This window comes from Lampetra fluviatilis, chromosome 14, assembly GCF_964198595.1.
Source record: "Lampetra fluviatilis chromosome 14, kcLamFluv1.1, whole genome shotgun sequence".
In the NCBI taxonomy this organism is placed as follows: domain Eukaryota; kingdom Metazoa; phylum Chordata; class Hyperoartia; order Petromyzontiformes; family Petromyzontidae; genus Lampetra; species Lampetra fluviatilis.
In genome coordinates this window covers 3,373,312-3,387,498 of record NC_136288.1, presented here as the reverse complement: position 1 = coordinate 3,387,498, position 14,187 = coordinate 3,373,312, and the positions used below count along the sequence as shown (strand labels likewise).

Genomic DNA, 14,187 nt, shown 5'->3' with positions numbered 1-14,187 from the left:
ATTGCTCGGTGAATTTGTTCTAACTGATGTTTGTCTTGCTCATGTCCATTTTGAGCCCATGTTGCAACCTTTTGAATTAAGTACACATTTCCAGGAGTTCTTTTCCATCGTACGTCATTTCAATTGGTAACTATTGCAGTGACTTTGTCACAATTATAACAATCGATTACCATCATCAGTAACATATGAATGTGCCGAAAGTGTAAAATTAGCTTTGTATCACCTGCCAAGATATATTTTACGGAAACAAAAAACACTGACAAAGAAAATGTAAAAAAACTGCAAAACGCTGAGTCAAGTATGGAAGACTGCACGCTTGGAATTACACAGAGAGACGAAAATAGGAATGGATAGATTTACGCGACTTGGGAGAAACGGTGACTGTTAAGAAAAGTATGTGTCCTTGAGCAAAACGCGCTGCCAGACGTGATGATGGCCGCGACGTTGACACTAATGACAGAGTGGCAGCCAAAGGTGGGAACACACCCAAGGAGATGTCCACCAGGCGCGGGAGGTGGAACGACGAAATCATGTCGCGTGCAGCTGCTCCGTGGATTATTACGCTGCAAAGATCGTGAGAAACGGTGATGGGCGCTGGATAAAGGCCCTCCCAAACGAGACCAGATTATGTCTGATTAATGAAAATTACAAGCAGATGATAAGCTAATGTTACAATTATGCCGAGTACAAAACTCTAAATATTTCATCAACTATTTCTTATTTTACCAGGTCAGGCCCACTGAGCTTCATAGCTCTTTTTCAGAAGTAACCTGGCCACAAATGATAGCTCAACGAAATGGCTTATCATGCGGAAATTTACAGCAGCCAAATGCTTTAAATGCATTTTTATTCAAAATTTGGAGGAAGAAACTGGAGGACCCAGAGAAAAATCCACGCGACCACAGGGAGAACATGCAAACTCCAAATATACATGCATTGCCAAGGGTTGGGATGGAACCCACGCCCTCCTGCGTGCCAGGCGAGGTAGTTAACATCTCGCCACCACAGCGAGATGAAGTAAATGCAAGGCAAACTTTTTTAGTTTTCAATAAAACAGCGACGCTGATTCGTGACAATTCAGGTTCGGCGCAGTGGTAACACTCGCACCTCACAGAAAAAGGTCCTGAGTTTGATTCTTGACTCGGGGCGTCTTTCTGTGTGGATTTTGGATGTTCTCCCCCTGTTCTACAGGGGTTTCCTCTCCGGGCTCTTCGGTTTCCTGCCCCATAACTACAAAAACACATACAATGCAACTGGTATTGGCCAAACATCCCAATGCTGAAAAATTACCAGAAACATTTTTAATCGGCATGACAGCCACATCAGCCCCCGACTGGGGTGACAATTAATTTAATTACTGGGGGGGGAATTAATCGTTACTGGCGTACTTTTTTAAATACGAATTATAGATTCAAATGTGGGGGCGTTTTATTTTGTAGGCAGACCCCCCCCCCCACATTCTCTGTGCATGCTGTGCGTATCAGTGGTGGCATGTGAGCAATGCTTATTACATTTTTATGCAATTTGTACTTTCAAGTATATACTATCTTCTTGGTTCTTTCGGTAAAGTCACGTAGAAGGGAAGTAATAAAATAATAAAAATAAAACATAATAAAACAATTCTCACGACGTTTCGGCCACAACGCAAGCAGCCATCCTCAGGCGAAGAATGAAACACCCCAAGCTTGGAGCGTATATTTAAGCTGGGTTAGAGGGGGGGGAGGTGGGAAGAAGAGCGCCTAAACAAAATAATTTGCATATCAAGAGGAATTCAGCATATGGAAAATGCGTAGGAGGTGGGCGGGGGGGGTTCCAAATCAATACTATGCCCGTGCATTATGCAGGATTAGCAGCATCAAAGGGGGGGGGGGGAAGGGGGGGAGCATTAACAAAGGAAAGGAATGTTAATAGTATGTAGCTGTAGTTACTAAACAACCACGTAAAAAACTACAGTATAAACTGCATGACAAACTAAAGTATAAACTACATAGCATCATCAGTAAACTTACTATACTCTACAATAAGCTGAGTTACTAACAGTAAGTAATACATGAAAAATTCTACGTTGTAAAAAATTATATAATATGCTTCCATCTAAACTTTATTCTCTTACATCACACGCGTCTATACCGTACTATATACTTCCATAGGCAAAACCAACATTAAATTACATACTGTATTGCTATAAACCACCCTATACCTTATACATTTTTAATATAACACTATGTATTATTCTACCCATAATACATAGTGTTATATTAAAAATGTATAAGGTATAGGGTGGTTTATAGCAATACAGTATGTAATTTAATGTTGGTTTTGCCTATGGAAGTATATAGTACGGTATAGACGCGTGTGATGTAAGAGAATAAAGTTTAGATGGAAGCATATTATATAATTTTTTACAACGTAGAATTTTTCATGTATTACTTACTGTTAGTAACTCAGCTTATTGTAGAGTATAGTAAGTTTACTGATGATGCTATGTAGTTTATACTTTAGTTTGTCATGCAGTTTATACTGTAGTTTTTTACGTGGTTGTTTAGTAACTACAGCTACATACTATTAACATTCCTTTCCTTTGTTAATGCTCCCCCCCTTCCCCCCCCCCCTTTGATGCTGCTAATCCTGCATAATGCACGGGCATAGTATTGATTTGGAACCCCCCCCGCCCACCTCCTACGCATTTTCCATATGCTGAATTCCTCTTGATAAGCAAATTATTTTGTTTAGGCGCTCTTCTTCCCACCTCCCCCCCCTCTAACCCAGCTTAAATATACGCTCCAAGCTTGGGGTGTTTCATTCTTCGCCTGAGGATGGCTGCTTGCGTTGTGGCCGAAACGTCGTGAGAATTGTTTTATTATGTTTTATTTTTATTATTTTATTACTTCCCTTCTACGTGACTTTACCGAAAGAACCAAGAAGATGAATCCCTGCAGTCACGAAAGCTTTAAATCGAAATTTAAGTATATACTACTTTATTTGTATTTATCTTTGGTGACTTGCTTACCTTTTCTCTACTTTGCACTCGGATCGTGGTTTTTGTGTTGTTTATTGTTGTACATTTCTGACTCAGCCCCACTGGACATATGTGCAAAAATAGATTTATAGCTCATCGGATTCCTCCAGGATAAATAGAGATTCTGATGTCAACAGCAGTGCTGTGTGGGTGTTATGATCACACTTTACAAACTTGGTATACTTATGTCATACTGATGACAATACTATATTCTATCATAAGAAAAAAACATATATTTAAAAAATATATTTTTGATATGTTATGTTTCGGCTTGGCTCTAATTATCCACGATAAACTGACGTTGGCTGTAAATGGCCACGGTCCCTTACGTTATGGCAAGCCTCGGGGCCATATCCTGGAGTCGTGGAGTTCTGCCATTACTAGTACGGTACATTTCATTAAAGCGTGTTTTTAAAAAAGTTTTTAAAAATATTACTTATTTCATCTGTCTATGACCAACTGCCTCTCTCTATAAAATAAATATGCCCACTGTTTCTGTACAAAGGGTAATATTCCCACATGCAAAAAAACAAAAAAGGATTTGGCGAAATATCTCAAATGCAGGGCACAGCTGATGAAAGGGTCTTAAGATTTGGTAAGGCTTTCCAGGATAAATTCCATTACTTCTATCATTAGAAACATACTCAGCAGAATAACTGTGATAAATAACTAAAAATCAATCCCAAACAAGTAAAATGACATAACTGTGGCTGACTTTGCGGATCAATTTCAAAGTCGCAGAGGTGCTCGCGCACTCGCTCAAACACCAACCACTGCTCCATCCTGTCCATCGACGGGTACAGCATCCATTCTCTTGCAAGCCACAACGTGTGCACAGCGACTACAATTACAATGCAGTAAAAGAGGCTGCCAGGGAGCCACAGGCACACAGGCAGATGGTCGTGCGTGCACGGGCCTGGGTGCGGTGACCAGCGTGGCTACCACGCTTGGCTCACGGCCAGACAGCACCCACGACAAAGCACGTTCCTCCCCGCAAAATAATTTAAAAACTAAACTTTTGTTTTACCAGGTAAGGCCCACTAAGCTATATAGCTCTTTTCTAGACATTACCTGGCCAAAACGGTAGCTCAATACAATGGCTTATCATCATCGTGGAAATGTATAGCAGGAAAATGCTCTAAACGCACGTTGATTCTAAACATGGAGGAGAAAAACCAGAGGACGTGGAGAAAAATCCACATGAGCACGGGGAGAGAGAACATGCAAACTCCAAATATACAGGAGTCAGGGTGAGGATCGAACCTACAAACACGCGTATACTAGAAGAGGTCATTAACATCTTGCCACTGAGGCGCATAAAACAACCAACCAAAGCAACAACAAAAAATGCCCTCTATATCCCCCAGGCAGGATGCAGCAATCACTATGTGACGTGAGTTCTGTTCAAGTCGACCAGAGCCAGTTTTATATCAGCATCAGGGCTATTAATATACGTTTTAACAGGCTTTTCCAGTACACTGCCTTTGATTGCTGCATCCATCATGTTCTAAGCGAAGCTTTCTTTTTCAGATTTATTTTTATTTTGATGTGTATATTTATTCTACGAATAGCAAAGGTGGCTGTGGCTATAAGGAACCTAATAATACTAATGCAACATCATGGGACCTCCTTTGCCAGTAGCAAAATATGAGAATAGGTTTTTTCCCCTTTTTTCTGGCAACAAAAAAACACATACTCTGACAATGCATTGCTGATCAGAGTATGTTTTTTGTTTGCATTCTGACCACAAGTATTGTGGTTAATGTAGACATGATTCTTTGTAAAAGGTGTTTTTTTGTTGCCAGAAAAAAGGGGAAAACCATATTCTCATATTTTGGTACTGGCAACGGAGGTCACATGATGTAGATGCTCACCCCGAGCTCTCATTACTCTGATAGTGCATTATCTTTGAGCTGTACGCCTTTTGGCGTCCTCTGGTCTAACACCGTTTGAGACGAGGCTCAAAAGAAAGCTGTCTCTGGTGTGGACCAATCCGTTTCAAGGACAATGCATACATTATCAGAGTGTGTTTTTGTTTGCATTCTGACCACAAGCATTGTGGTTAATGCAGACATGATTCCTTGTTAAAGGTGTTTTTTTGTTGCCAGAAAAAAGGGAAAAAAACCTATTCTAATACTAATGCAATTTATAAACGCACACCATTTTTCACAGACACATAAATGTCCGTGACTCTGAGATGTGGAGCGAGGCTCGGTGTCACCCGAACGGCGGGCAACCCCAAGCCTAACCCTTGAACCTTCACATTAACAGGCATGTAACATGTAAGGATTAAATCCCCCTAAGGTTTTGCGGAATTGTCATTATTTTGGACGGCTTTTTGATTCAAGGGTAAATGATCGTTTTTCCGTTGCGGTGAAAGTGGCATCTCTGGTAGCTGCAGGGTTGATGTGAACCAATTAGACACACGATATAAATAACGAAAGTATGACTCGGAGCACGTATTGTGAGTGCATGAATATTTTTTTCTCGATAAAAACGATGCATTGATAACATGGCTTAAGTTAAGCCTCGGCATTAGATTTAAACTTGAGTCACAACTACTACGGTTCTAACTCGACACCTGACCCAACCTCACCCGAACATTTACACTTCACGTACTTAACCCTCACCACAAAGCGTAAGTAAATATAACCCTCGTCTAACTATGTAACCCCGAAACCCTCCCCGACCCAAGCACTCACCACAACCGCAACTAAAACTCTCCATCACGCCAGTCTTGTATGTGTAACAGGTTCCGGAGACACTTGTAGAGGTAACTTCTTTATTACAATACAACACTCCAACAGTCCAACAGTCCAACAGTCCTGATACTCTGTTACAGCCTAGGTACACAGCCTAGCTACACAGCCTAGATACTCTACTCTGGCTACGCTCCGGAACTCGCCCTCACAAGGTCGTAGAGTCGGGAGTTCCAGAGTCCCAGCGCTGGCTCTCACAGCATCCCCGGGTCTTCAGATGGCTGGTCGTGGGTCTTGGGTCTTGAGTTACAACTGGGCCCCGATCGTCCAGGGAGCTCTCCTTTTATGCCTGGTACAACGAGGGGTGGGGCCGTGTGCGCCCCCAGATATCCCACAGAGCACACACAGCCCCCCCCTTTGGCGGCGCCAAGGGGATTAAGCGTCTGGACCCCCTGGGAACTCAACGCCTGGCGCCCAGAGGCTTAGCGTCTGGACCCACCTGGGAACCCAGAGCCCCCAGCAGCCCCTCCCTTCTTATGTCACTACATTACCCCCCTCTACGTAGCCTCCAGCCGACCCGGCTGTCAAAAAAAAAAACAATTGTACAAGAAATTATTTGTTAACCATCAGAATGAGTGTGTGACAAATCAAGAAAAAAAAATGAGAAGAAAGCGCCTCTCCCCCTCCTGTGGTCACCGATGCAGAACAACACTGTATAAACACATATATGCAGGATGAACGCACGCCCCAATCGCCCACTATACATGATGGAAAAGTGAGTGGCGTCGCGTTGGGACGAGAGTTCGTGGGCGGGGGTCATGAAAATCGTTTGAGTTTTGAGCGAGTCCGAGTGGCAGGTCCATCGGTCGCGACGGAGGCAGGAGGGGACCGACGACCCGCTGTTGCGCTTGTGTCCTGGGTCGCTGATCCCGCGGGCAAGCTTGTTCCCGCTGGGTCGGCCGTGGCGGATTTCATTCCCAAGGCACCTGAGGGCGGGGCAGCGGGACCTGCCCGAGAGTTAGAAGCAGCATCATCGCGGCGCGACTCGTCAGACATGTCGCGCTCTCGGCCCCGGAGATGTGAAGGAGGTGTGTAGGGTTGAATGTAAGGTTTTAGACGTGACGGGTGCACGAACCAACGTCGCTTGCCATGCTGGATCCTGACACACTGCGGGCGGAGAACGCGAATAATAACAACCGGCCCTCTCCAAGGCTTAAGCAGTTTTGAGGAAGTAGCCAATGGTACCTGCGGGCAGTGGAGCCAGGCGCGGTCCCCTTCTACCCAAACGTGGCGGGATGTGCGGAGATTCCGCAACCGCTCGTTGGCAAGCTGACGGGCTTCTGAGTTATTTTGAGCAGCCTCCCGGGCATCTACGAGACGACGCACATTAGCACGGATGTGGTCGGCAATCTTAGCCTTAGGTGCGGGCTGTTTAATGTGCAATTGTACGTCGATTGGGGGGCAAACCTCCCTACCATACATTAGATAGAATGGCGAGTACCCCGTGGCAGCATGGGGCGCCATTCTATAGGCGGCCAAGACACCAGGTATGTGGAGATCCCAATCAGTCTGTGACTCAGACACCTGGTGGCTTAGCATGGAGGTAAGTGTCCTATGTAATCGCTCGACCATACCGTCAGTCTGGGGGTGATATGGCGAGGTGCGAATTTTGTGTGTCCCTAGCAGGTTGCACACATCCCGCAACAGGGTGGAAGAGAAATTTTTCCCTTGGTCGGTCAGCAGGCGTTCGGGAGCACCCTTGTCCAGGACGTAGCCCTGGAAAAAGGCCTCTGTAATGGCTGCTGCAGACTGGTTGGGGAGTGGCCAGGCCATGGCCCATCGGGTAAAATATTCGACCCCAACCAAAAGGTACTTATTACCCCGAGGAGTAGCGGGAAACGGACCCAAAATATCCAATGCGACGATCTCATTGACCCGGGAAACTTTAATGGATTGGAGCGGCGGGCAGGACGGCCTAGCAGGTGGTTTCCGCCGTGCACATTCTGTGCAACCTTGCACAAGGTCAGCCACATCGTTTGCCATGCCCGGCCAGAAAAATTCCAATTGGATTTTAGCTAGTGTTTTCTGAACACCCAAGTGCAAGAGGCGACTGTGGGTTTCCCACACAAGTCGCCCCCGCAGGGAGGTGGGCACCACCAATGTGTGGGATTGGGACCCCCCATCCCAATGCATGAGGACGCCTTCCCGGATGACATATGATACGGGGCCCCCCTGCCCCCTGTGACCCTCGGCATCCCTAGCGCGGCGTCTCAATTTGAGGAGGGAGACGTCTTCCATCTGAAGACGTCCCCAGTCGTCCAACCCGAGGCCCAGCAATGCGTCCTGCGGAACTTGCGTGGAGGGAGCCCCGTGGTCCCCGACCCCATCCCCGGCCGCGGCCGCAAGGGATGGGGGCGGTACCCCGTCAGGCTGCCTACAACGCCCCGCACCCAAAAAACAAGCACAGCGCCCATTGTTCGGCAGTCGCGACAACCCGTCGGCGTTCCCGTGTTGAATCCCCTTGCGGTAAATGACAGTGAACGCAAAGTCCTGGAGGATCTCGAGCCAACGCGAGAGCTGTCCAGATGGTTGGTCCACTCGCAAGGCGTATTGTAGCGCCGCGTGGTCGGAGCGTACTGTGAAATGCCTGCCATACACGTATGGCCTGTACTGCTTTATGAAAAAAACGATAGCAAGCAATTCGCGGCGCGTCACGCAGTAACGTTGCTCCGCGGGCGACAGCACCCTGCTGCCATAGGCGACGACGCGCTCCACTCCATTGACAATTTGCGACAGCACCCCTCCAATTCCGGTGTTGCTGGCGTCTGTATCCAGAATGAACGGAGTGGTAAAATCTGGATAAGACAGGGTAGGAGCATCGACCAGTGCTTTTCGGACGGCATTGAATGATGCCTGTTCTAACTCTCCCCATCGGAATTTGACCCCTTTGGCCGTTAATGCGTGGAGGGGCTTCGCAATAGATGCGAATCCCGCAACAAATCGTCGATAATATGAGGCGAAGCCGATAAAACTCCGCACCTCCCCAACAGAGGTAGGAGTTGGCCATGAGCGCACGCAATTTGTCTTTTCGGGGTCCGTGGCAATTCCCGAGCGGCTGACAATATGGCCCAAATAACGAACCGAATCCCTCATGAGGTGGCATTTTTGCGGTTTGAATTTGAGGTTAGCCGCTCGCATTTTAAGGAAAACTGCCTTCAATCGCGTGAGGTGTTCATCAAAAGTTTTGCTGAACACGATTACATCGTCGAGGTAGATTAGGCAAGAATCCCACTGGAGCCCAGCGAGGACCAGCTCCATCAGGCGCTGGAACGTCGCCGGGGCCGAGTGAAGACCCATGGGAAGTCTGTTGAATTGGAACAGTCCCTGCGGCGTGCGAAAGGCCGTCTTTGGTTTGGATGCGTCATCAAGGGGTAGCTGCCAAAACCCCGAGAGGAGATCCAAGGTGGAGAAGTAATGCGCACCTGCTAAGGCATCGAGCGACTCGTCCATCCTGGGAAGCGGGTAGGCGTCGGCCACCGAAATCTTATTAAGTTTCCTGAAGTCAACACAAAAGCGGAGGCTCCCGTCGTGCTTCTTAACAAGAACGATCGGCGCCCCCCATGGGCTATTTGATGGCGCAATGACATCGGCCGCCAACATATCGTTGACGGCCACCCGTACATGTTCCTTTTCGGCCGGGCTCAACCGGAATGGGTTTTGACGAATTGGAGCGGCATCACCCGTGTCGATGTGGTGGCTTAGCAATTTAGTGCAGCCAATGTCGAATTTGCTTTGACTGAAAACGTCGGCGAAATCGCTCAGCAGCGTGCGTAATTTAGCATGTTGTAATGGTGACAAATCGGCAGAAGTGGAGCAAAGCGCGTCGAGCCATCCTGTGTCAGGACCTGGCTTGGCAACGGAAGAGAACTCGCCCCCTACGTGACCCACGATCACATCTTCTGGCGGGGCTGGCGTCGCGTGAGCAAGCACCATTCCCTGACAGATAACGGCCGTTTCCAATCCCGCGTTAAGGACCTGGATAAAGGGGTCGTGGTCGCTTCGCACGAGCGTTTGTGCACACACGAGGTCCGACACCCGCTCAGCTGAACGCGAAGGCCCGATCACAGCACCCCCCATGAACGCGTCGTAATCAAGGGGTTTACGAAACCGGAGGGGAACTAACATCTGAGAGCCAGGAGGAATGTGAATTGTGCACGCCGCCAACGCCTGCACCGTCGTAGATGCGGAGTGCAACCGAGTGGGTGTGGGTAGGAAGGCCATGCGTCGGCCGGAGGGGAGCTCAATACACCCTTTGTTAATGAGAATTTTAATGGGCATCTTCCCCAAGAAATCTGTTCCGAGGAGGCACGGAACGGCGAGGGTTGATGAGACCAAAATGGGCCCAACTAATTGGACGTCAGCAATGCGGATCTGAGCATTGATCCGTCCGGTGATGCCCAACGAACCCCCATTTGCGGCATAGCATGGCACATCAACTGGCTGCAAGGGACGGCATATATCGGGCAAAATGTTATAAATTATGTCTGAAATGATGGTCGCCGACGCACCCGTATCGATCAACATACGAACATCAACGCCCTCGATGGAACCCACTACGGCAGAGGACCCTGCCGCAGCGGCAACGACCCTATGGGCCAACTCGGACCATTGACCCGGTCCGAGCGCCCGGTTGTTCAATGATGGGCCCGAATCCCCCTCCTCAGAAGCATGACCCCCCTGTGTGGTGTGAGGGTGCGTGCTTGTTGTAAGTGGGGGCCGAGAGTGCGAGGTGTCGTGACTCGCCTGGGTATGCCGAGGATACGGTGGTGGCCGAGGCGCCGGAGGTCCTGAAGTCCGGCGTCGGGGGACCCGGCAGCCGGACGCCACATGGCCCCGAAGGCCACAGTTGTGGCAGACGATGGACGCTCCGTCCTGGCGCGAGGTTGGCCGGTCCCGCTGGTGGTGATCTCGCTGGGATCGCCAGTTGGACGATCCGCGATTTTCTGTTGCTGCGAAGGCCTGATGAGGCCCCGAATGCACGTCATAGGCTTGTGCATCAGGTGGGCCTGCGCAGGCGGCGATGGTCGTGTCCTCATCGCAATGTAGGTGTGCTTGGATGCACCTGGCAGCACGTAGCGACGTGAAGTCGTCGTCGTCGTCGGCTGTCGGCATGGCAACTCGAAGCTGGCGGGCCAAGCTCATGAGCTTCTGCAGCACGAGTGACTCCACAGCGTCTTCATCCATGCGAGGGTAGGCAACCTTTGCCATGGCCAGCAGCGCGCTGCGGTACCCCATCACCGACTCGGAGGCCTTCTTCCTCCTCGCATCGAAGCGGTGACGTGCTTCGGATGGGGGTCCATAAATCAGCCGCATCTGATGAAGGGCATCCGTGAGCGTGGCACGTTTTGCGCGTGGCACAGTAAGGAGTGCTGCGAGGGAGTCGTCGTCGAGCATGGCCGGGAGGCCTTGGAGCGCTTCATACTCCGACCAGCCGGACGTCTCTATAAGAGAGACGAACCGGCGTTCGAACGCTGCCCACTCACCCCCCTCTGAAGAAAATGCCTTGAGTGCCGGCAGGCGTTGCTGGACGTGAGCCAAGCTTTCGTTGCCTGGCAACCCGGCTGAAGCTGGCTTCGCGTTCGCAGCGCTGTCACCCGGCGGTGAGGGACGCAGCGCTGATGACGCGGCGTCATCGGGTTGGCCCACGCTGGGCCCGGAAGTGACGTCGCTCCCAGCGGCCACTGCTCCCCCCGCAGAAGTGACGACACACCCGGATGTATTTGCGGCGGGAACGGCCGCCATCTTTGTGTGGGAGCCGGCGGGATGGTGCGGCCGCTGCGCCTCCTCTCTCCCTGCTGTCTCCGCCTGTGAGCGACGCATGTCGTCCAGGATGGAGACGGTGGCGTGGAGCAGCTCGGTGAGGCGAAGCAGCGTTTCCTCCATTGCTGCTCCCGACGCTGGAGGAAGATCGGCAGGTATGGTGGACGACTGCTGAGCCGGCGGTGCAGCGTCGCTGTCGGCCCGAGTTGGCTGCCCCGTCGCCGCTTGCTCCTCAACATCGCCGTCAGGACTGAAGGTACGTGGCTTACTTCTTGTCTCCATTGCCACTTCTGACACCAAATGTAACAGGTTCCGGAGACACTTGTAGAGGTAACTTCTTTATTACAATACAACACTCCAACAGTCCAACAGTCCAACAGTCCTGATACTCTGTTACAGCCTAGGTACACAGCCTAGCTACACAGCCTAGATACTCTACTCTGGCTACGCTCCGGAACTCGCCCTCACAAGGTCGTAGAGTCGGGAGTTCCAGAGTCCCAGCGCTGGCTCTCACAGCATCCCCGGGTCTTCAGATGGCTGGTCGTGGGTCTTGGGTCTTGAGTTACAACTGGGCCCCGATCGTCCAGGGAGCTCTCCTTTTATGCCTGGTACAACGAGGGGTGGGGCCGTGTGCGCCCCCAGATATCCCACAGAGCACACACAGCCCCCCCCTTTGGCGGCGCCAAGGGGATTAAGCGTCTGGACCCCCTGGGAACTCAACGCCTGGCGCCCAGAGGCTTAGCGTCTGGACCCACCTGGGAACCCAGAGCCCCCAGCAGCCCCTCCCTTCTTATGTCACTACATATGTACGGTGCCATGCAACGACAATGGGCCTGCTGGGAGAGTGCACAGAGGTGGTGGCCACGTGTCTGTGTGTCACCGAGCAGCTCGGAGCGACGTGGATGAAGCTCATTGGGGAATAGTCCACCGCCCGTTCGCAAGACAAAATGCGGGTTTGCTATTTAATTTGATTCCACCTTAAAATGCGTCAGCGGAGCTCGCATGGTAAGAGAGGTGGTGCACACCACCATGCTTTATCGGCTCAAGCACATTCACAAATAATTAAATGTAGCTGCACCAAAATAAAGGTGATTCTCCCCGTGAGACACCGAGGTGTAATTTTTGCCCAAGGGGTTACGAATATCAATTTCAAGATTCCGCTAACGGTCTTCAAGATCCTCCAGCGACTCGACCCTGCCTGCCTCTGCCCTCTCATCTCGCTCTACTCCCCTCCATGCACATTCTGCTTCAGCAACTAAGGCCCCCACTCAACACTCGGCCAGTGAGAGGTCGCTCATTCACCTACGCTGTTCGCACAGTCTGTAACTTACATCCCCTAGCCATCCATGCTGTGAAGCCCCCCCCCCTGTTCAAAGTTCACACTTAAAACCTCAAGTGTGGACTTGACACTGCTTCTAGATACAAAATAAATACGCACATTGGTTTTGTACAGGGCTTTGGAGCTGTGGTTATATTTACAAGCTGTATGAATCCAAATTGTATTCTGGTGTGCTCTTACCTTGATACGCAGGTCGAGTGGTGAAATCAGGGCAAGGAGAGCAAGCACTCATGTGAACTCCAAACAACAGCAGCGAGATTGCCCCCCCCCCATCATGCAGAAGTATGCTGGGAAATAATGAACAAGAAATGCAGCATTCTCCTAACAGACGGTGTCAAGATAAGGCGCGAGAGCTGTGGAATTCACTTTATGGATTGTAGAAAGGCAGCCAGCCAGGTTTAATGCCCCCCAACAGGTTGGGTGTGGAGACAACCAGACTCGCCACCATCATCCTCATTTATTATTTATACTGCACGTTCCACAAAAACCCTGTCACTGGCCCGAGCGTAACGTCATCGTCATATATCCCAGGCTCGATACCAAGGATTAAAAAGGGATGATGCCTCTTTTTTTTACTGTGTGCTACTGTGTGCAGTGACCTAAAGTCTAAACCATATCGCCTTATCGTACCAATATACTTGGAACAGCGCGTTTTTGATTTAACCCACCCTTCAAGGTTGGCATTATGCATTTATACAAACAAAGTATTCCTCATTTGACTATCAGAACAATAACATGAGCAGTGGTGGCAGTGCGTCCACTGCACTCTGACACGAGTAACATGAGTTTGATTCCTAACGATGGCTGGCATTGATGCCAATGATAATCATTTTATTTTACATTGCATCGCATTCGGAGACAGTCAACCCTGAAGCAGTTCTGCGCTACATTTTATAAACGGCAATGACTAATAATTAGGTGGGAAGGTCTTAATCCAGCAGTGGATTGACACAGGGTAGAAAGATTATTATTAATTATTTTCATTATATATATAGGCAGGATTAATGTTTCAAAGCCAACTGGTGGCAATAGCCAAAAACTAATCAAGTAATGGCTAGCAATACCGCATAGCCTCCCAAACCAATCCCTAGTGTAAATCGAGAGCACATTTCCATTTACACCGATCGACTCAACACAAATTTGGATAGACACGGAAAGGCGGACTGCTGTATGGCTCACAGCCTTGGAGTGTGAGAAGCATTGCAATGTGGGAAACGTGCCCAAGAGGAAAAGCTAAAGGGGGAGACTGAATAATATTCGGCGGGCGCCGATTAAGCTCCGCTTCCGGCGAGAGCCATGCCCTTTATCTG

At 49.5% G+C, this 14,187-nt stretch overlaps 2 protein-coding genes across 3 annotated transcripts in view; both read right to left on the bottom strand.

The window, feature by feature from the left end:
• Positions 1–14,187, bottom strand: part of LOC144935815 (arf-GAP with SH3 domain, ANK repeat and PH domain-containing protein 2-like) — a 102,585-nt gene that overhangs the window by 74,528 nt on the left and 13,870 nt on the right. The gene's annotated exons all lie outside the window — the stretch shown is intronic.
• Positions 6,333–11,825, bottom strand: LOC144935816 (uncharacterized). Its single transcript, XM_078862592.1, has 2 exons — positions 10,522–11,825; positions 6,333–6,704 (listed from the first exon to the last, which is right to left on the bottom strand). The coding sequence occupies exons 1-2, from the start codon at positions 11,818–11,820 to the stop codon at positions 6,690–6,692; spliced, it is 1,314 nt and encodes a 437-aa protein (XP_078718718.1). The 5' UTR covers positions 11,821–11,825; the 3' UTR covers positions 6,333–6,689.